This window comes from Corvus moneduloides, chromosome 2 (assembly GCF_009650955.1).
Source record: "Corvus moneduloides isolate bCorMon1 chromosome 2, bCorMon1.pri, whole genome shotgun sequence".
Taxonomy (NCBI): Eukaryota; Metazoa; Chordata; class Aves; order Passeriformes; family Corvidae; genus Corvus; species Corvus moneduloides.
The window spans coordinates 86,025,399-86,049,053 of record NC_045477.1 but is presented as its reverse complement, the minus strand read 5'-3'; the positions used below and the strand labels follow the sequence as shown (position 1 = coordinate 86,049,053).

At 38.7% G+C, this 23,655-nt stretch overlaps 1 protein-coding gene across 1 annotated transcript; it reads left to right on the top strand.

Annotated features, from left to right (window-relative positions):
• Nucleotides 1–11,231: 11,231 nt before the first annotated feature.
• On the top strand, nt 11,232–21,770 carry ARGLU1 (arginine and glutamate rich 1). Its single transcript, XM_032100147.1, has 4 exons — nt 11,232–11,841; nt 15,839–16,064; nt 18,412–18,495; nt 19,753–21,770. Exons 1-4 carry the CDS (start codon nt 11,486–11,488, stop codon nt 19,915–19,917), a joined length of 831 nt encoding a protein of 276 aa, XP_031956038.1. The 5' UTR covers nt 11,232–11,485; the 3' UTR covers nt 19,918–21,770.
• The last annotated feature ends 1,885 nt before the right edge of the window (nt 21,771–23,655 follow it).

The window sequence follows — 23,655 nt, the reverse complement described above, 5'->3', positions numbered from 1 at the left end:
GAAATAAAATATTTCAGGAATTCTCATTTCTACATGCTGTTTTTCATATCACTCTTAAAAACAGCATATTTGAACTGATTGCTTTCATATTAATTCATGAGTTTGATATTTTTAAATAGCTGCACACAAATGTCTAACGAAAGATAAATGTATGACCTCTTTGAAAAAATATTGCTGATATCTAACTTTGCAGAGTTATGTCAGAAGTAAGAAAAGTTACCTTCTCTTATAGTAAAAATTTCTGTCATAAATGAACACTACAGAGTGAAGCACAGCCAGTTTCATACAAAGCAATATGCAAAGGTCCCAGCACAATGACCACTGAACAACTATCAGTCTTCAGCTATCAGTGTATTTTCAGGTTCAGATTTCTTTCAATAACAAAAATATGCTTAACATTACCTCGAAAGTTCCAAGTCTGCGTAAAATATATATATATATATATATTAGAAACAGCAATTTGCGTGGTATGTTTCACTCCTATGCAGCAAGTACTAAAAGATGACTATGCTTAAAATTACTATGCAATTTATAATGTTTTCGTAATAAAAAAGCTTGACAATTTAAAGTGATGTTTTTCTTTCTCTTTAGTTCTCTGAAGTAACTATTCTAACAGGAAGCAGCAATCCTAAGAGACTGAACCCTTTTAGGGAACAGAGATGCCAAACACAGATACAAAGAAGATGGAAGAAAAACTCTTAAGATTCAGTTAAAAAAAGCAAAGATGACCCTGAAGCTCTTGTAGACACCCTAATGTAGTAACATAAGACATGGACATCACTGAAACAAACAACGAAAAAAACAATCAGGAAAGAAGATCTAGCCACAGGGCTTTGTTTTCCTACAGATGAGAAGCAGTGTGCTACAGTCCCTATAGAAGCGCAGTAATTGGTGTGTTGGGAACATCCAACACCCGTCCATTCTACAGCCCAGAGGACCGAGTTTATGTTACACAATCTAACCCTTCCCAGCAGCACCAGCCTGGACTCTTTCCGGAGTACTGCCTCTCAGTCACTTTCCGCGTTGCACTCAGGTTTGAGAAAGTGACACTTGCCACAGCACGCTTTTTTTATGTAACCCCCTGTGATCGAGGAACAAACCTTCCCACAAATCACTACACGCTGCTAGTAAAGATAAGATCCCTGAGAATGCAGAACAACTGCTTGCAGCATGACAAAGCTAAACTAGATGGTGCCATTCAGTGAGGTTACCTCTGAGGAAGGGCAGCGGCTGTGGCCACATTGTCAGCAGGCGGGAAACATGACCAGAGCACTGCACAGCCTCCTTTTGTCAAGCTAATCACACACCTCTCTGTTTATAAATAACAATGGCTGTTAAAATTTGGCCTTAACAGGCTTTGCCAGCTTGAACTTAAAATGAAATTGCACTCATTTTAAATAGGGTCTTGCTGCAACACAGATATTTCATTATTAATGTATTTTTCAAGGCTATATGGATCTCCTATTGAAATTCCTGAAGTTATGATTCAAGCACTTCTTCAAATTTTCTTTTTCAATAGCAAGCTTTGTTCATTTACTTCCTGGTAGGTAAATCGACTGTTCAAGAAAAATCATTACGCTTGCCCTACCAGTACCAATATTCTACTACTGATTCTGTCACCTCAGAAAGTGAGCAAAGAAAGCTACTGGCCTGTGATTTGCAAAGTCCCTTGCCTGCCATAAGCTGTGCAGCTGTAAGCACTGCTCTCCTGCAGGCTCTGCCCCTCATTTGTGAAGCAGAGATAATAGCTACTCCTTGCTTGCTGCACAATAGCTATGAGAAGTCAAACACAATAAACCCTCGGGAACACTGTGGTCATAAGAAGAGTAAAGCAGCAAAGGTGAAAATTCAGGACATATTTATTTTCCTGCCAGAGCACTGCTCTCAGAACAGTAAGGCAAACAACAGGCAAAGAACCCTGGTGTAACAACAGGTAGGGTTGGTCGAAAGTAAGATGCATTCGGCCTGTTGCTGTTGACTGGTGTTGTTTCTGTTGCTAGCTTTGTGGGACACTGCGATCAAATAATTATTGTTTCCTTGGTTGCCAACTATATTTCTTTTATTAGTAATACCGGCCTTTGTTTATTCTTCCTCTTCCCATGGGAAATTTCAACACATCTCCAGAAGGAATGTCGTATGACTCTCATTTATAATGGGATCCCTCCCTTTCTTCCCAGGCAAGGCTCTGTCTTTCCTTTTTTTCCCCCTCTATATTTGTAGAGAGGAACACCAAGTCAAATCTCTGCTGTGTTCGCATTCATGTGATCTGAACAAGATGAACAGATCAGCAGTTCTCACACATTTGCCTAGGAGACCTACAGCTGAGGAGAATTCATCTCAGACACCACTCCATTTGAACTGTTTAACATTCATTCTGACATTAGCAACAGTCTATAAAGAAAAGTAGTGCACATATATGTATGTAGTATATATACATTTCCGTGGGGTTTTTTTCTTCCCTTAATGCAGTGAGTGTTTTCTGGGATTTTGCATCCTTCATTTCTTGGCTCTTTTGCTCTTAATTTCGTACTAGTTCTCCCACCATGCTCTTTTCTTTCTCACCAATGCATGCATTTTACTATCTGTCCCCAATAATGCTCACTCACAGCCTGTTTCTTGATGTGGTTTTGTCTGCTTTTGTTACCCCCACCCCCACCACACACCTGATCATCCTTTACATAGTTTATTTTGCCTTCTTATCATGAACTACTACCCTTTGTCCTAGAAAATCATTTTCTTTCACTAGGTCATCATGTACTTCTGTCATTCTCATTTGTAGCCTCCAGCTCCACTACTGGCAGCTCCTGCTGATGACAGATGTCTCACAATCAGCTGCAAGCCTGCTCTTGGCTCCAAGCCTGAGGGAAGCTCCAGACTTTTGTTCACATTTTCTCTTTGCAGCAGCACTTTTATACAGATGCAGCAAAGTCACCTTTTCCTGAAGTATAGCTTCTTGGAGAATTCCAGGTCTCTCTGCACCACCAAGACTGAATACCTGTAGAAACAGCCTGAGAAAAATTGCAGACAATGCTATCCAACAGGGTGAGTAAGTATGGATGGCATTTTGCCCTGGAAGTCCTGTTTTGAGCAGTCAGAGCATGTCAGTGCATTATTTCATTGCCTAATATACACAGCAGGAGCTCCAGAATTGAGTGTGCTGATGAACCTTCATCATACCAACCCTAGGCTGCATACATCCTCCCCCACCATCTAGTGCCATACTTTCATCTCTTCCCATGACTCCTGTGCCATTCAACCTCAGTATTATCTTCTCCTACTCATTTCGTCTACTTACCTTTGGCAAGCCATAAAGAATACATAATTGTCCAACATGGAGCTAAATGAAGAGAGTCTGGGGTGTGCTAAGTCATCAAACAACTAGCAGGAAAGTCTACAAATACAGATTAACTAGATATTCCAATGCTACGCACATTTAGATTGGACTGGTGCCTATCTATCAGGTGCTGGCAGTCAAATACCACAGTCTTGTAGCCTGCAAAAAAAATGTCTCAAGGGGCTATGTCTGTACAGATTCAATATACAAACTAATTGTATCAACTTTTGGCCTTTTTGCCCTATGTGCTCCGGAGCAAAGAAACCAACACCAAAGGACTTGCTAACTCAGCTCTACGTGATGTTACCGCATTGGCAAGTAGCCCTTTGCAATAAAAGGTCTGTGAACTAAGAGAGTGGCTGCTGAGAACTGGATGCCCACGTGACCTGCTTTTGGCAAGAGCTTTACTTTTCACTAGCTCTAGCCTAGTCCTGCAGACTGAAGCCCCAATAGTAGAGAGAGTTCTAGAACACGCCATCTGATTTCACAGAAACACAGAACAGTTCAGGCTGAAAGGGACCTTTGGAGGTCAGCTTGTCCAACCTGCCCTGTTCAAGCAGGACCACCTAGAGCTGATTGCCCAGGACCATGACCAGAATATGTCCAATTATGAATACTCTAAAACCTTCCCAGACAACCTTCTTTTTACTCTCACAGTAAAAGAAGTGTTTATGTTCAAACAGAATGTACCATATTTCAGTTTTTATTTTACACTTAAAAACTTATTATTATCCAAAAATAACCCAGTTCACCCAGTTTGAGACTACTCCAAATGCAATCAAATTGATGTTTGAGAGATTTGCTTCAACATCAAAAACATAAGTTATCATTCTAGCTGAAATGTTATTTTAGATTTATTCACTGTTTCATCTGTACAGCAGTTGTGCCACTGTTATTCACAATCACCAGTGCCTGCCTTTAAAAAGTGGTGTTTAACATAGTATTTCTTCAAATGTTTTAACATTGCATGGGCAACTTTTTCTTCTTCCCTTAGCTGCTTCCCCATCTCCAAAAACGGGACACAAAGCAAAGTACAGAGTTGTCCAAATGCAAATATACCACTACACATTGCAATGATTTAAACAATAGAAGCATATATTTCATCCATTCAAAGGTTGGTAATAATGTAGGTAAGAGATAAAGAAGAAATGTGCTTTCCATTCCACATTTACTTTGTTTCCCACATTACCAAGATTATATCCCGAGACTTCTTAAAGCCACAATTAGCATCTGTGATAGAAACGTGAAAACAACTTTACCAAACTTTTATGCCAATACAAAACACTGTCAGTGACCAGAAACCACATAGACATTGATGCCAGGTATACCTCTGGATTAGTATATCTAGGCAGTAGATACTCCATGCATTTAGAAGCTGGTTTTGTTCTAACACAGTGTCATCTTAGACCCAAATGAACCAAACCCATTGTGAAATCAGTGCCCAGCTGGGCTGACGGCCGATGAAAGAGACGGTGCAGAGACACTACGGAGCGTGTAGCTGTGTGCAGCGTGGCACGACGCTACGTAAGCAGTGGGCTGGATGCTACATCTGCTGAGGGTGCCCGCTGTTCAGAGCTTTTGCGATTCACCAACACAGCCCTGTTCCAGTACAGCTGAGGTCATGGTTTTTGTTACAGTTCTGTGGCAGATCACCAGCTGGGACAACTCAGCCAGATCCCTCATGAAAATACTATCCCTTTTGACCTGCAGAATTGCTATAATTCAATTTAAAAATTATCAAATAATCTGCAGACAAGTAGTACTGATTTAATTTAGGAATAAAAGACATAAGGAACAATCATAGAGGAAAATAACATATCCCTCAATATTTTTGGTCTTCCAAAAAGAGTGAAGAGACAGTCAAAAGAAAACCCTCAGAATAATGAACTTCAAAATGGCTATTTCCTCCTCAGTATTCTATTACTCTTCAGATCATTAAGAAAGATGCCTATAAGTACAGGCTCTCAGTTTCTGCCATTCTAGTGAGATTTTTCTCAAAAAGTTTCAAAAGTAAAACCTCTGTTAAAACAGAACTGTAAAATAAAATTGCATCATGCCCAAAAACTTTATTCCTTCAACCTTTAACCTAACAAGTCAAGGAAATTAATTAACAAATCAACTTGCAAAACAAAACACGACTTTTGTGAATACAGGAGGCAGAAACTGGCACTCAGAAGACTTCCTGCTAAACTGGCTTGCTCATGTCTTATATTTTTTAACTAAACTGCTATTTTCTGCCCACTCTAATATGTACAAGTTTTAAAGTTCATGAATTTGCATGGTGATTAGAAAAGAAAAGAAGGTTTCGTCTGACCCTTTTTGGATAAAATTTTAACAGAATAGCTGTTAACCTTAAATAATGCTTCAGGGTCAATTCCCACTAATTGTAGTAGCATTGATTTAATTTTTAAGTGTGGGTAGGATGCTTTTCCCATAACTGCAATCCTATTTTTATCATAAACAAGTTGCTTCTTGACTACTTAAAAAAAAAAAAAAAAGTAATCACTCCCAGTCATTTTCATACAGAAAAAGTGGTACTACTAGAGATGTGTGTTTAAAGAAATAAGCAGAAAAAAACCCAGGAAAAATCATGATTGCAGATAAAATATGCAAAACATTCTGGATATAAAATTTCCACAGCCAGTATTAAATCCAAATACTTTTTTCAAAATTAAACATAATTTAGGAACTCATCAAATACACATGCTAACTAGGAGTCAAAAAGCCAAGAGGAAATTCTGTACAAGGAGGCGTGGCCGTCGCCTTGTTAAAGCCGAGGTGTCTGAGTCAGCACCACAAAGGTGGCATCTTCATCTATTCAGGAGCCAAAAACTGGGAGTACTCTCCTGAGGGCAGTGCCTACAGTAGCCTTTGAAGAACAGAACACGGCTCACTCCTTTTGAAATGCAGCTGCCTTGGGAGGGGAAATGTTATACAACACTCAAGCAGTTACAGCACCTGCCAAGTTTTGTGCTCCAGCTCTCAGGCTTAGCCCTGTCTCTTTTCTCATGATTATGTAACAAAATTCAGAACTGGTCTGTTGAATAGACTTAAATCCAGAGTAACTTGCTCCCCTGCTTCCAGAGTACCACTGACATTAGGTTACAACATGTTGCTGCCTGCCTCTGAACATTCATTTTCTATTTTGTGAAATCTGTGAGGACACAGAGGGAAACTTTGCCCCCAGCTCCCTTCTCACCTTCCTCCAGCCTAGACATTGGCCTGGTGATTAACATATGGTCATGGGAAGGAAGAGATGTTGATATGAATGAGGACACACCTGAATCCCATTTTCCTGCTTGTCCAACTAGTCTAACCACTGTTAACCACTGAATCATCAGCAACCTGGTTTTGAATAACAGTGTTCGTTGCTACTCTGGTTTGTTTTGTTTGTGGTTTTGGGGGTTTTTTAAAGGTACTATCCCAGTGTTCACATTGGATCAGTCCCTCATGAAGCTTAGATGACACCTCAACTCATTTCTGATTGGCTTAAATCCCTAGTCACACATACCAACACTATAATTGTTATGAAGTCCTTCAGAAAAATGAGAGCATGCCTACTGAGTTAAAGTAGCTCTATGATTATGCAGCTGCTCAGGAAGCTTGGCTGGACTTTTATTATTGCCAGTCTTTGACGGACCAAGGCATAGGTCCATATATAAATACTTACATGTGATCTTAAATGTGCATACTTACCATGGTATCAATTATATTGAAAAAAAATACTCAGAAAAAGGTGCATTACTATGAACCACTATGATTTGCAGATCAGTGTCTCAAGTTGTGATCAAAACTTATATTCACCACTTCTAACAGCATTCAAGAGCTTTTGTTTAGGACCTAAATAGACTAGGCACTGCAAACAAAGCATACAGATGAACATTTCTTTCCCCCCTACCATGTAGACAGAAAAACGTAGTCCAAACGTTAAAAAAAAAAGTGGCTAGTGGGCTTACATAAAACAAAAATCACAAAGTGTCCTCTGGCATTGACAATGCAATTTTTAAATTCCCACATTGATTGAAATTTGGCAATTTTCTTTATTTTCTAAAACTAAATCCACATGGGAAAGAAACCAGGTATTGTTTTAAATTAATTTGATTATCATATATCCACACACTAGTCCTGATTACTCAGGCTGTGCCTTTTTGCATATCCAAATTACAAAACACTTTCAACAGCATTCTGTACAGTATTGCTCATTTCCAAGGACATGATTATCATCTGAACATGGAAAAGAGGAAAATAGTTATTTTACCTAATAACTATACTTATGTATACAGTCTACTCAACTTTTCTTTATAAGTACAATGTGAAAACTCTTTGCATTTATTTAATTTCTCATTTTACAGCATTTCTTCTACATTCTTTCAATAAACTGTTTTTCTTCTTCTTAGTAGTCCTTTGAAGCAGAGTTTTTGTCACTTATTCTTTCAAGTTTTAGAAAGGATATTTCTCTTTCTGCCAACTGTTCCATGATCCTGCCATGCCTTCCTCACAGCTGTTCTGCCCATCTCCCTACCTCTGCAGCTTAGCAGCTCAGAACTCCACAGAGCTGCTCAAAGAGAAACAAAGCACCTGACAAAAAACACATAAGCACAACAAGCAACTCCAGCATTAGGCATTAAAAAATCATTAAAAAGTAACTAAATGATACAACTTCTACTCCTGTACAGCTTCTGTGATCTACGTGACATGAATCCCAGTGCTGCCTCATACTTAGAATAAAAAATAACTGAACCCCCCACCTGTATTCATAGTTTCTGAACTCTGGCTGAAACAGCTACTTTGAAAGAACCAATACACATTTAAACCACCTTTTTCTTCTTAGCTCTTCTGTGCTACTTCTGCTCTCTTACTATTGTGAGGCAGACTATACCAGATGACAGCAAATTACATACCAAACACCTTATCCTATTATGCTCTTGCTTTCTTCCCCTGCTTGCCCTCCAGAGTTCTTCTGTTTTCGACCTATTGCAAAGATGTCACATCCAGCTGTGCCACACTAGCACAACCCAAAATAATCCACCTTTAATCTCCCAAGATCCCTCTTGACCCAGATAATGACAGAAGTGGTAGTGTAAGCAAGAGCAGGTACAATCTGGAGATTATAAGAACACAATATCTCCATGGAGCTATCCCCAAATGCCTATGGGTTGAGAGATTTCATGTGATGACAGCAGCCAAGGTAAAGAAGGGTGAGGTGCTTTAATTACGCCACCATTTGGCTGTCAAATAAGGTATTTTCCAACTCCAAGGCAACCGTTTTAAGAAGCGAACTATGCATTTTAATATACGGAGATACATTAAATGGAAAAAAAATGCAAAAACACAAGGGTGCATGGAAATTCAGTATGGCTTGCAAACTGGGAATAAAACACGTACTTACAAGGGATTAAAAACACAACAATTCTAATATTATTTAATCAAAAAAAAATTTGCATGACTTTAATCAAATATTGAAAATTTTGAAAGAAAACTGACAAGGGAAATTACCATCTTTTTTAATTAGCTGAAAACAAGAAATTAAATTATGTAATTAAACATAGTTTTTAAATTTAGTATTTACTAAAAAGTTCCTTTTGGTACTGTAATTCCATATCAATTGTAATTATATCTGAGTGGGAAAAAAAACAAACCCTAAATATTAATATTTTACTATCATTAAGCTGGGAAATATAAGGTGGAAGAATTAAAAAAAAAAAACCAACCAAAAACAATCAAACAACTACCAAACTTCAAAGTAAAGAGAAATCACAGATAGCAATCTTCTTCTACTAAATTTTTTATCTATTAGGAATGTATTTTTCAAGAGGAAAAAGAGCTTTTTCCAGAAGTACTAGAAGTTAGACCTCATAAATAACCAAGTAAATAGAGTAATGACCTTAAACTATTACAGGTATTAAAAATCTTGTGTTCTTATTTATTTGGAAACTTAAAAAAAATGAGACAGAACAATACAATAATGGATTGGAGAAAATTATTTCATTACTCTACATAATTCCTTAATTCCACACAATCTATCATAATTAATTGTTGTCATAAAATATTGCATATTACATTTTATAGCTCTGATGAGTCAATATTAATAAACAGGAATAAAAATCTGCTGATGAAATTGGTACTTCTTCAGACAACCAAGGTTGTCTAAAATAACAATAAATACAGGTCCAGGTTAGAGTGACTTTACCAAGGAGAAACCTTGGTTTATGAAAATTATTTTTAAAACTCATTTATAGTTATAGGTGACCGTGAAATAATTAATTCTGCCCCTTCCTCCCTACTACATTTCAGGTCAAGTTTGGTACATCCGCTATGATATGTAGTACTAAAAAAATTATGATATATTTTTTATCCAGAACCTGATGCACAGTATGAATTTAAAGGCTCCAGTACACACTTGTAGCAAATTGCTTCAGGAAAGGTGCCAGCTAGAAACTTACCTACCCGGTGAGGGGCTAAAAGGTCTGATTATCAACTTTCTTAGTTACCTGTTGCATGAGCTTCCCCAGGGCTAGGGACAAACAAGTATGCCCAGGGCCTGTGGCACTGGAATTCCTGCCGTGCAGGTTTCGCCATGTCCTTTACTCAGCTATTACTTGCACAATGACCTGTCAGAAAGATGCTTCCATTTTACTTATTTTTGGTACTAAATAGACTGAGTTTCAAAATAAGAAAGTCTTCCTTTGAGAAAAATAAGGCAAGTCAATCAAATTAGTTAGAAGAAAAGATCTTAACGTGAGAGTGGATTGTGTCCAATGGCTAAAGGAACCTTTTGCAAGCTTAGTATAAGTACTCAGAAAAAATGCAGACCTATTTAAAAAAAAAAAAAAAAAAAAAAAAAGCACACAAGTTCTGAAAGCTATCAAGGAGCTAAAATTTTGGCTCAATGTAAAGAATGAGGTTAACTATCTATAGATTGCACCAGTTTACTAAAATAAAGAATAACGCCAGTTCCAAATTTTGTTATAGCAGAAATGGCTAACAATTACACGGCAGAACTGGAATAAAAACATCCTACACATGCCTACAGAACAACTGAGTTCATAGTCTCTGCCTGACCTGGATACCACTGAGTTCATACTCTTCTATGCCTACACACCTGTTGCTAACAATGGACAATAACATGTACAGGTAAATACATTTAAATACGACCAAGAGAGCCCTTCCCTATGCCACACTGGAGACAAACTAGAAGGAAACAGACCCCTAGGACCCTGGGCATCTCATCGGCCAGACCGACACAGCTGGATGGACGCTGAAATCAGGATTGACATTCCCTCAGCTGGGTCGACGGTGGAACCAAAACTGATGACCTCTTTTTCAGCTTTAATTCTTCTTTCCCTCATTAATTCCTCTCTTCCCTTTCACCCTGCCCTTTTATCCAAAACCCACTGCCATGGGACTAACACACTAATTTCTTTGCCAAGCGTGTGTAATTCACTGATAAAACCTTCTGGTTGTTTGCGACCCTCTGACTGTTGTCGTTCCTTTCTACCAATGAGCATTTACGAATCTCAGGTGATTCGTTCCCTTTAAGGATGGGTCTTCACAGAGGTGCAAGAGGACTCAAAAACTAATTTTCACAATTTAGTGGGGCCTTTAAGCGTTTTCCGCAACTTCCGTAATCTGCACTGATAATTCCCTCTGTTTCCCGTATCAAAGCAAAAGAAAAAGAAAATATTCAATGCTTGATACAACTTTCAGTTAAAGGAAACCCAGCAATTCTCTCTCAGGCAACGCCTCGGCCGGAGCGCTCCCCATCATCGCCGCCGAGGGGCCCGCTCCAAGCGGCGCTTGCCATTGGCTGCCGAACATTGACGAGTGCTCTCGGGCTCCTCCGCCGCGGCGCCGGAGGCGGTGGGGAGGGGAGCGAACAGCTCGGGCGCGGCGCGGTGCATTGTGGGGCGGGAGAGGAGAGTCACTGCTTAGCCAGGGCCGCCATCTTGGCCGCGTCCGGACTCACTCCCGCTCCCGGGGCCTGTTCCTTCTCCTCGCAGCGCAAAGCGGTGGAAAGGGAGAGGACGAAGGGCCCGCCCGGGCGGTGCTGATGCGCGCAGAGCCTCCTCGCACCTCTCTCAGGCGCCGCTAGCAAAGGGGGCGGGGGTGGTCGAGCGGTCGCCGGCGCGGCCTCTCCTCTCCTCTGCCGGGATGGGTCGGTCCCGCAGCCGGAGCTCGTCCCGCTCCAAGCACACCAAGAGCTCCAAGCACAACAAGAAGAACCGGAGCCGATCGCGGTCCCGCTCCCGAGAAAAAGAGCGGGCACGGAAGCGCTCCAAGTCCCGGGAGAGCAAGCGGAACCGGCGCCGGGAGTCCCGCTCCCGCTCGCGCTCTAACACGGCCCCCTCCTCCCGGCGCGACCGGGACCGGGACCGCGACCGCGCCTCCTCCCCCCCCGACCGTATCGACATCTTCGGGCGCACGGTGAGCAAGCGCAGCAGCCTGGACGAGAAACAGAAGAGGGAGGAGGAGGAGAAAAAAGCGGAGTTCGAGCGGCAGCGGAAAATGTGAGCCCTGGGCCTGCGCTGGGGACGAGAGGGGTGGTGAGGGATGGGGGAGGAAGGGAGGTGCTCCGTGCCTTGGTGCCTCTCTCTCCGCGCCTTCTTCCTGTGGGCTAGGGCCGCTTGCGGCTGGGTACAGGCGCTTAGGCCCTCGCTGAGGCCTAACCAATGCCTGTTTTCCCGCCATCCGCCCCTTTCTCAAAGCCCGGCTCCCTCAGGTGCGGTAGGAGCCGCCCACTCGGGGTGCGAGCCCCCCGCACGCCTCCTCCCTCCCGGCCGGCTCTGCCCGCTTCCCATCCGCCGTCGCTGGTCTCTCCCTCCTGCGCTGCTCCTAAACTTCGCTCTGCGGCGGAGGCCTCGGCGCCCCTGAGGCTTTGTGCTGCACTTCCACACGCCCGCCCCTCCCCTCGGTGGCGTGGAGCTTGTTACGCGTCGAGCGGAGGCACCTAGAGTTGCTCGACTGAGGTTTTCAAGAAACACTGTGCAGCTGCTATATTAACACTGTGGGATTACTTTCTTGCCAAATAGGACGGTGAGATCCGGTGACTTGTTTCATTTGAAACCTTGCCCTTTTTTCAGTTTGTTATGGGGAGTGTGGTTATTTATTAAGTCTGCAGATATAAATACTACTTTAATAATGGAGGTGCATTAATATGTTTAGCAACGTATAAAGTTATAAAACAGACCTTTATGCAGCAGAGAGGAGAACGGTTTGAACAGTTGTGATCACTACCTTTGCTCATTGGACCACCTAATTCAGAAATAGCACTTGTTTGTACATGCGAAGCCAAGTAGTGCGTTAATTCTCAGGTGGAGCTTTACTTCAGCCATATTGTTCTCAGGAAATACTAGTTGTCAGTCGGGCTTGGTGATCCCAAGTTGTCACTTTCATTTTTGCTTGAAGACAATCACCTTTGCTAATTTCAGGGTTTTGACAGTGATGTCATCAAAAACTTCCACAGTAACACAAACACGTGGAAATTGACACGTTTTGACATACTGATCCTCGGTTTATGGTTTAGAATTTTATTCAGTACCTAAATTAAGAAAAATATTCTGTGCATATCTACAATGAAGAACTGGAATGTGCTTAAGAATTTGAGAATAGAATGAATAGTTTACTCTAGTACTTACAAGCTGTTTTAGTTCATATGTAAGTAAATTTTCTATGTAAGTTAGCTTTGAAATTTTACAGCTCATGAAGTGTGTATAGAAGGAGTTTGATATTTGAGCAATACTTGCTACAGAATAGTAGACACATTTGAGGAAGAATCAATATTGGAAACAATTGGGCATGGAATTTTGATACTCCTTCAATACACTTTAAATTTTAAAAAGAAAAAGCAATAAAACTTAGTAGAGTAGAAAAGTATGGTATTTTAGTAAGTTATCTGTGAATTGTGTTCTGTATGTTAGTATAGATTCATGTTAGATAATGAAAGAAGTACTTCCTTTCTGATTGAATAAGTCAGTGAACAGTTCATAGATTGGAAGTGACTTTCTTCTTCTCATGTCTTGTTCAAATCTCAATACACAGCCTAACTTCAGCCCTTTCCTGTAATGCTCATTTTCTTGCCTTGCAGGTATGACTTTTTTCCCCTCAGAAACTTTGTGAAATATAAGTGGTTTCTTTTCTGCAGATTTCATACAATTAGTGTTTAAGAAGTAAATGGATCATACTAAAAATAGTTTTTACATTAGTGACTTATCTGTTGCTCTGGAATCATAACTCAGTAGGCCAGGATGATGAAATGATAAAATACTGGAAGTTCATGTGATCTAAAAAAAAAAAAAAAAAGAAAAAGTTAGTATACTGCAGAATAAATCACCGAGATTTATATCTGTGTTTATAATTTTATTTTCTTGATAAGGTCTAAGTCATCGTAGTATTATCATTGCCTACAAGGCTAAAAATATATTTGATTGGTTTAATTAAATTTGAGTGGAATTTGTTGGAATGAGAAGAATGAAATGTGTGCAGGCACAGTGCTTAATTTGAGTACATCATCAGTTGCTGAGGATATTTGAAAATCTATTTCAGACATGAGTGTCATGGTATTTTTGTAACGATGCACTATCTTTATTCAATTAGCTAACTTTTTTCCTAGATTTCCTGATGTTAAACATAAAGCTATGATAGTTTAATAAAACATGAGAATATGGACTTTATGATGAATTGTTTCTTTAGAACAGACGCTAAAGTATGCTAAGCTGTATTGGTACAGGATGGTGAGACTGCTGCTGAATAAATACTTGTAAGAGGGAAAGAAAACCTTTTAAAATAAAATGATACCTAGTATATAAAGGATGTTTAAACATTTGGCTACAAAGGGTCATAGCTTGGCAGCGATAACACTTAAATGGGTTTCAGAATGGGTTTGATGCATTTTTCTGGGAGTGGTCTAGGTTTTTTGTTTGTCTTATGTTGTTTTGGGGTTTTTTTTCTGAAAAAAATCACCTCAAGATATTTTGTGTCCATTTTGAAAAAGTGACTGCTGGCCTAATGTGCCCCCAGCTAAGATTGCTGTCTTTGGAGGATCGTAAGACTAAAATTGATATTCTCTGGCCGAATGATTGAGTTGAGGGTTCCAAAACATTCTAAGAAGGAGATCCACTTAGTTCAGTATACTTTTGAAAAGATGACACGTGAACAGGGGAAATTGGGAGCCTTTCACCTTTTTATTTCCCATATGTATGTAGATGAGTGATCCATACTTCATCATCTTCTTATTGCATATTTGCAAATTGTACCTTAGGTCATCTAAAAGTTGGTAAATTATGTAACGTTTTTTTTTAATTAGTTACTTTTCACATAAGATTAGGAAGGATCTTCCAAATGATATAGGAAAATGCAAACGTTCTGAAAATGACAGAATATTAAGATATTACAACAGTAGTTGGTATTCTGAATCCTGGATTTGTGTTGCTGACAGGCCAGAAGATAAGTTTCATAAGATTGTTCGGTACTTCATGGAATATTTAAAATGAAAGTTCAGTGTCAAGTTTAAAACCAAGAGTCTTCTCCCCAAAGCTCATAGTAATTCCAAGTAAATAGTACTACATGAAAAACAGAATATTCTCTGTTGGTCATCCTTGAATATCTTAATTGCGATGTTGCACCAGTGATTACTACCTGGGTTGTTTTTCTGTATTTGGTAATTAACCTGCAAATTTACCTAGTATATTTGTATACTTTTTAATGAAAAAGTAGTGATCAGGCTAAATGATGATGCTGCTGCTAAATTAAAATAAAGACAATACATTTAAAAATATTTCCAAAATTCAGAACATGGAAAGCAGCAGTTTGCAAGGATTTATTTAGTGCTTGGTACTGTTGATAATTTATTTTGTATTGTTATGGTAGAAACACGAGTGCTGCATTAAAAAAGTTAAGAGCTGAAGTACTTGAAATTTGTTAGGGTAAATGACTGGATAACCAGCTTACAGATACAACACCTAGAATTCTAGCTAAAATATTGAAATCACAAATTTTATTGCTTCTGTCTTCTATTTTAAGACACTGGAAATTAGTTTGGTGCCTCTAAGGTGATGGCCTTATGACAAGATTTTACAGGATATTATTACTATATGTGAAAAATTGAGACCATTTAAACTCCTGAAGGGTGAATAATGGTCAAAGTTGGGTGGAGTTTGGATTTTTTTGAGGAGGGTGGCATGGTGTTGTGGTTGTTGGTTTAGGTTGGGGTTTTTTCTCTTTTTTCCCCCTAATTGTAATCAAGAAGTAGGATAAGTTTGTCTCAATTTAGTCTGTTAGTATATAGAAAGATGTTAAATATGGTGTGGTCTGAATGGATTTCCTGTGATAGGAACATTGATGGCCTGAATATTCACTTTCTTTAGATGTAGGGCAAAATATTCTTTAAATATATCATCTATGTGTAGAAGTTATTCAGTAGCATGGCTGATGCTGTGTGTTGAAGGAGTTTGTTTCAGTGCAAACATTATTGATTAAAAATGTAATTCTCATGTTTGCATTTTGCAGTCGTCAACAAGAAATTGAAGAGAAACTCATAGAGGAAGAAACTGCTCGAAGAGTGGAAGAACTTGTAGCTAAGCGCGTAGAAGAAGAGTTGGAGAAAAGAAAGGATGAGATTGAGCGAGAGGTTCTCCGCAGGGTGGAGGAGGCTAAGCGCATCATGGAAAAACAGTTGCTCGAAGAACTCGAGCGACAGCGACAAGCTGAACTTGCAGCACAAAAAGCCAGAGAGGTAACGCTCGGTCGTTTGGAAAGTAGAGACAGTCCATGGCAAAACTTTCAGTGTCGGTTTGTGCCTCCTGTTCGGTTCAGAAAGAGATGGAATACAGCAAATCTAATTCCCTTCTCATACAAACTTGCATTGCTGCGAAACTTAATTTCTAGCCTATTCAGAGGAGCTCACTGATATTTAAACAGTTACTCTCCTAAAACCTGAACAAGGATACTTGATTGTTAAAGGAACTGACCTACATATTTCAGAATTGTTTGAAACTTTTGCCATGGCTGCAGGATTTATCAGCAGTCCTTTCATTTTGGGGAAGGGTATTGAAAAATCTGTAATTATATATCCTTCATTTGTTTCATTTTGTTTACCTAGACTGTAAGAGGCTTTTGCCTTCAGTCAGGCAAAAAGCAGGGTCCAGCAGTGAGCTGCAGTACCTGTCTTTAACAAATAGGTTTCTTATTCTTCATTTAAAATGAACATTTTCCTTGAGCTTACATTGGACTAATTCTGGGACTTCAAGCATAAGCCAATCCATGTCTTCATGAAGGATCTCTGTCCAAATCATTATATCCATTTTTAATAACTACTAACAACTCCTTTTTTTCTCCCTAGAAGTTATAAAAGAGCAGGTTGCCCTTGTCTGAAGTCAAGCTGAACGTGTGACTTGGGTTTTTGGGGCTTTTTTTGTTGTTTTTGTTTTGGTTTTTAATCAGCAGCTGGAGCAGAAGCTGAAAATATCTTTCTGTGAGACAGTAATTTGCTACTAAAGGCTTTGATGCCTGCCTGCACCAATCATTCCAGGATCTAGAAATTTCAAGACAAACTTCAAACTGTAGAGGGAATTTGTGCTAAATAGTCTTAAGTGTCAAATGCTTTTTTCACTCTGTACGTCCTACACAGTTTATTTTAAATTAATATTTTGATTGGCTTACGAAAGGAGAGACAGTAGCAATGCAGCTTTCCCCTTCGTACTAGATGTGACTTGTCAGTCACATAGTATCAAATTACATGGAAACAAATGGAATGCTAAGTTACAATAAATATTAAAACCAATAAATTATACTTTTTTTTTTCAAATTCAGACTTTAATATCAAAGAGTTTAAGTTGATTTACATGTCCATAGTCAGCAAATTCATAATATTTAGAGGTTTTCATTTGAACAGATGGATGACTTGATTTTTTTTAAGAAAGTATTTTTGGTATCATCATTGTCATGTGGAGAAGTCCCACCAGTTCCTTGTAATGCAGAATAACCTCCATGCCTGGAGTGAAGTGTGCTAGCTAGTAGCTGGTTACTAGTCATAGTAAGAAGTTTTCATATGCTTGCTTTGTTCGTATTAACTTTTTTTTCTTACACAGACACAAACCTCTGGCTAACTTTAAATCCTCCAAATATAAAAATAATTTGGATATATATTATGTGAACTGAAACACTTCAAAATTTTTCACGCAGTCTTCATATTTGAGTTGCATAACAGAGTTCCATAAAATTCACCAAGAAAACAACAATTAAAAGGCTTTATTTCCTGATCTTGCCTTCCCTGGACTCCTGAATTCCAAGTTCATACTGCAGACAGTTTCAGCTGTCTTAAAATTGTCAAAATACTGACTGAATGTTAAGTCCATTCTCCCCATGAAAGAAGCCCATAGCTCCATGAAGTATGGATTACCATTTGTATTTTTCACTAACAGTAAATGTATTTTTCTTATTAATTGTTTGCCTTAGGAATGATTTACATATTTTTGTTCCTTCTTACCATAAACATCTGCATTCCTCAGCTCAGCCTTCCTTGTATGTTGTTTCTTTATAAATGGTTGAGCTGCTGATGCAGGTATTGCCAAGCTAACAGTACAAATCATTTTAAAGAGGAAGCTGGCGCGTATGGCAGCCGAGGAGCACACTCTGCAGGACACTGGACAAGACAGTAAATATTCAACTTTTAATGCTGATTAAAGGAGTATAGGTAAAGAATACGTAGGTATACTTAATTGGTGAGACAAACTATTCACTTTATTTATATTTTCTATATTACTTTTTAATTTGGTAAATACTATCCAGTTTTTGTAGTTGTCCTTGTTGATTTGTGTGATATTAAAATTCTAGTAATAAATTGTCAGGATTCTGTGATTAGGGAGGGTTTAGTTGGTTGCTGTTTGGACTGGGCGGGATGATTTAAATTGAGTACTAGAAACCAGTTTTAGTGGCTGCACAGTTTACCGTTGTGAGGCAAAATAGGTGGCTGTAAAGCTGCCGCTTTAAGTCAGTTCACAAGAGAATTCTGAGAAAGATTAGTGAACATGCAGAAATGAGTATTTTACTTTACTAACATCTTGCCCTGTCCTCCCCTTTAGGAAGAAGAGCGTGCAAAGCGTGAGGAACTAGAGCGAATACTAGAAGAGAATAACCGAAAAATTGCAGAAGCACAAGCTAAACTGGTATGTGAAGGTGTTTTTAACTGTTCTGTAGGGAAATACGGGTGTCTCTGCCAGATTTGCGACACTTAAACAAATCAACCCTTTCTAGAGTTTAACTTGCATGTTGCTGGTTCCATCAGTAACGCTGCTTTCCTTCCCCTGAGCATAAAAGACCAGATCCTTAGCAGTAACACTAGGTCAGTAAAACAGTTTGGATGCAGTTAATTTAGAAGGGAAATGTCTGCCTTCAGAATTTAAAAAGTACGTTTTAGCTATATCTCATGGGGAATGTTGAAGTAAGTTTGCAAATGTGTTCAGCTTTGTGTGACTAATTCTGTTTTGTTGAGCAGGACAAGTACAAACTAGATTTGATTCTAGTATAATGTTGATGTAGAAGTGCTGAAAGGGACTTTCAGCATAAGCTTAAGATGTGTAAGTTAGGAAAGTCTAACTTTTGTTGGTCTTCAAGCCCATTTAATCAGATGCTTGCCACATGAAAACATTCAATATGAATTAGCTGATTCTAATCAATTGATGATAAGACAAACTAAGCTGCTTCTAAATTCTGATTGAACTCTGTCAGTTTCAATTGCCCAAGTAGTTGCACATCTTTCATATAAAAATGAGGCTTCTTAAATCTTTTTGCTTGAACTACATCTGTTTTAGATCTTTCTGTTTTACCCTCTTCTCAACCTCTTATGGTGGAAACAGGACAAATGGAAAATTTAAAGTATTGACTGATGTAATGAACACATAGAAATAAGCACCTTTAGAAGACCACTGAGAGAGTTGTAAGAATTACAGGTCAATGTAAGGATTGACAAGTTGCAAATCAAGTGAAGATGGTTTTGGATTAGGAGGGGTTTTTAGATGGGTTTTGGAGCAGGGAGACCTCCGCCTGAAGGTATGTTACTTCATTATGTGTGTATGTTACTTCAGCTTACACGTGACAAGTGTTGGGACACTTTCTGTATGTATCTAATGTCTTCCTTAATTAAAATATAATGTTATGTGCAAAGCAATGCTGAAAAACATGGCATGTAAGCACTCCAGATTTCGATACATTAGCTGTAGAAAGTTCTCAGTGTTTCTTCTAAACTTAATTCAAATAACCATTTTATAAATAGTTTCACTGAAACCAACTATGGCACCTAGCTCAGGCAGAACTGCTTACATACTTATGCAGGATTGGACCTGTTTGGAAGCTAATATGGACTTGTAAATTGCTTTTATGACTGCAAAATATGCTGGCCTAAATTTTACCATTTTCCTATATAGGCTGAAGAACAATTGAAAATTGTTGAAGAACAAAGAAAGATTCATGAGGAGAGGATGAAACTAGAACAAGAGAGACAGCGTCAGCAAAAGGAAGAGCAAAAAATTATCCTGGGCAAAGGAAAGTCTAGGCCAAAACTGTCCTTCTCCCTAAAAAGCCAGGATTAAATTTCAACTCTGAACTCTTAAAAGAAAAAAAGAAACAAACAAAAAACAACAAAAAAAGGAAAACAAACAAAAACTTTGTATGGTAGCTTCATGTTGAAGTGTTTTTTGGTTTTTTTTTCTTTCTCTCAAATTTTTTTTGTCTTTTTTGAAAGTTGGAAAGTTAGCTTGTTCTAATAGGGGCTGTGCTCTGCAATTCTTTTTTTTTAAACTTCCATTAAGTTAAACCCTTACCAGATCATCGTTGACTTTTAGAGGGTAATCTGTTTTCATCAATTTTGTTTCTGTATTGGTGGTCTGAAGCAACTCATGTCACTTAATGAACTGTGGATGATCTGATAAGGTTTTACTGACCTACTCATCAGAGTTTGACTCTGATAATTGACAGAACTTTATACTGGGTATTGCTGACTTTTAATGTTTTTATTTTAAAGTCAGTAAATACATGAGTAAATTGCCATAGTATTACTGGACCTCTGTGGTTTATTGTTAAATCAGTGTCCTATGATACTGTCCCGTTGTTGCGCTTGATGTTCCTGATACAGGTAAGGAAATAGTTTGTCATTTCTGCTATGAATACATAGAGAGTTCAGTATTGTCTCTGTTAGATTTGTTTTTATTACATTGACAGCATTCAACCAGCGTTCCCCATTGTGTAAATAAACCAATTTGCCGAATAAAGTGAAAGTCTTAAATTCGTATGTTTAAGTAAATTTTTTTAGTACACTTCTATAAACGGCTATAAGAGTGAAAATTCACATTATTAAATTCAAGACTATAGTGATATTTTTTTAAATTTTGCTTTAAACTATTGTGGCTTCTACTTATAATGCAAAATTACACACAGTAAAAAATCCCTGCAGTTGTGAATGTTATTGATGGCTGCTGCTGTTTTTATGAATGTTGGTTTTTATTCTGACAGAGACTTATTTCAGCTGTAGTATCATGTTTAAACGGCTGTTTGGCTTACTGCACCCAAACCAATACTTCCGATATCTAAACCCCTTCAGTTCACTTCATAATATAATATATTGTATAAGTTAAGGTCATTACCATATAATGAATCTGATGGATCCTAAAGGATTTAAAAATGGAAGTTTTTTCTCCCAGAGGACTGGACTGGCTAGTATATTTGAACTGAAAAACAGAAAGTGAGATTCTGTCTAAATATATTGTTTTAGCCAGAAAGCAACTGTTACACAGATCTTGAATATTATCCATTTATATATACAGGTTTTATTTTGAAAAATGAAACTACAGATTGAAAACTATATATATAAAGTTCCCCTTTTTGTATGTAATTCCTCTACCAAAACCTAGATTACTATAGCTTGTCCAGTTCTAAAACTTTCTTTTTCCTGTCAGCGTGCAACATCTGTAGTAACCATAAAATGAAAGTTACCAGTAGTTGCCTGAGCATCTGAATGCCACTGGACAAAGTTGGAAATAATTCCTGATATTTCCAATGGGTCTGTTTCTGTAGATTTAGCAAATTAAATGTGAGATCAAGTTGAATGTGCCACTGAAAGCAGTATTCAACATGCTTTGTATGAAACCGGGGCTTGGGGGCAGACTTATGTGTATCACTTTGTCCAGTATGTCAAGAAAATGTGAAGACGGTAAAATACCTACACTATTACTGTACTTAAATTTGTCTATATATTGTATTACAAAAGAAGGTTGAAGGTTGCTTAATGCATAAAAACAAAAGCTGAAGCCAAATAAATCATGTACATGACCTGTTGGCAGGAGCAGGCTGTATTTAAAGATCAACTGATACCTGTATTTCTAAAACAGAAAACATCCCCTGTTCCCTTATGAGAAACAAGCTATTAAAAGTCAATACTCAAAACAGACCTATGCAGTTTTGTTTCCTGTTCTAAAAGCAAGAAGCCAAGTAATCATACATGCAGCTGTGGTATCAAGCATTTTGTTCTGCATCACATAATTTGCTGCTAAATAGCAGCATTTGTTTTCTGCATTTAATATTGTGTAGGCTTAGATGTTACCAGGTTATTTTCAGTCCCACCTCTAGGACTATCTTGTGGACAAAATGCCCATTCCTAATGAGATTGCCCCTTCTGCCATTCCACATTTCACTACTTGTTTCTCCTTCCAGTGCCCTTTTAAAAAAAAAAAAAAAAAAGGGAAAGCAGCTAGGTCTTTGGTTTGGTCTGGTTTCATTTCCTCTGTTGCGTAGAAGTTCAGTTGGTGGAATATGCTGTCTCTTTGCTGTCCTAAGGCATTCTCTAAGTTTTAGATCTTTGCAGACCTGGTGTTGGTGAATGTTATGTTTGCATTGTTGGGTTTTCTTTTTAAAATTATTGTAGGACTTCAGAGATACTGTTGATTTCTAGGAAAATAGTGCACACAGTTTGGGAAGGGGGCAAGTTGGCATTTGATGGTAAGAACTTGGGATATTCTTATATTCCCATAGGACTTCATATCCATTTAATGCAAAGTATGTAGGAACATAGGCTGACATTTATGTAGTGTTTAAATTGTGAGCTCCTCATATGCATCTATAGGAGGATATAAACCTACATAGAGAAGGTGCTGTTGGTGATTGTGTTGGGTGTTTAATTTTTATTTCATTACAGTTTGAAGTTTCAACTTCAAATTTTGGTTAGACAAGTCTTGGGTTATTCTGGGGTTTTGTGTGTTGTTGACCACCCCAGGGAGGCAGGTAGGCATTTTTGTTGCCACCTACTTTGAGCAGTATTCATTTCCCTTATATGGCAACAGAAGAGATCTTAATTTTCCCAAGCACGTTCATAAATGTCCTGGATAATTATTTTAATACGAAACAGTGCATCTGTCTGGCAAAGGCAGGAGCGTGGAAGGCCTTAGAGCAGCACGCTAAACATGTGCTCTTACTTTGGAGATTTGCTAAACTGCCATTTGAACTTCACATGTTCATTTATCACTGTTTTTCCAAGCCCAAGTGGAAAGCTAACTCCTAAGATGTATTGGAGGGATGGTATCCTTGAAGCTTAGCAAAGCAGAGACAGTTAAGTTAGTGAGATGTCTAAACTGCCAAGCAACTGCATACGTATGTATAATCTCACTAAAGTATCAAGACTTCAGCTATTCCTATCTTGTCTTGAAAAAGAAGGATTTACCTTTGATGTCTCCTTTTCTCTTTAGCTATGTGCCACCTCACACACCTCACCCTATCTATTGTCCTTCCTGACTTGAAGCTGGTATCCCCCTCTGCAATGCTATTAATATGCTCTCAGGATTGTTTTGAGTTCTGCCATTTATTGCATGTACACCAAATACGGAGGTGTTGGTTATTATTCACTTCTAACTGTATGCAGTATCTCATTAAACATTTTCAGAGCACTTGGGGTCTTAGCTCTGTCATTGCAGGGTCTCAGCTTGGTGCAAGTGCAGGCAAAATTCAAGTCAATAAACACCTTCCAGGCTGCATTACAGAGGGGATTTATTTCAGAAGAGAACTGGAGCAGCCTGTGTGCCTAAGGCTCATTCCAAGGCAGGAGGATAGGGTTGAAGTGCCTGGGTTGGTCTGGTTTTGGACTGATGCGCCAGTCTAGCAGGAGCTGAACCGTGACTTTCATGCACCTCTGTTCCATTCTCATGCTGGTCCTGCCACGTGTGCCTTTCAGGGTTATACCCCTCTTTCCATCCCACCGTTTTGTTAACCTGCTTAATAGTGCCAAGCTCCTGTTGACATTTCAGTACTGAACAACCTCATGCTTGCAATCATCTTCCCTGGAC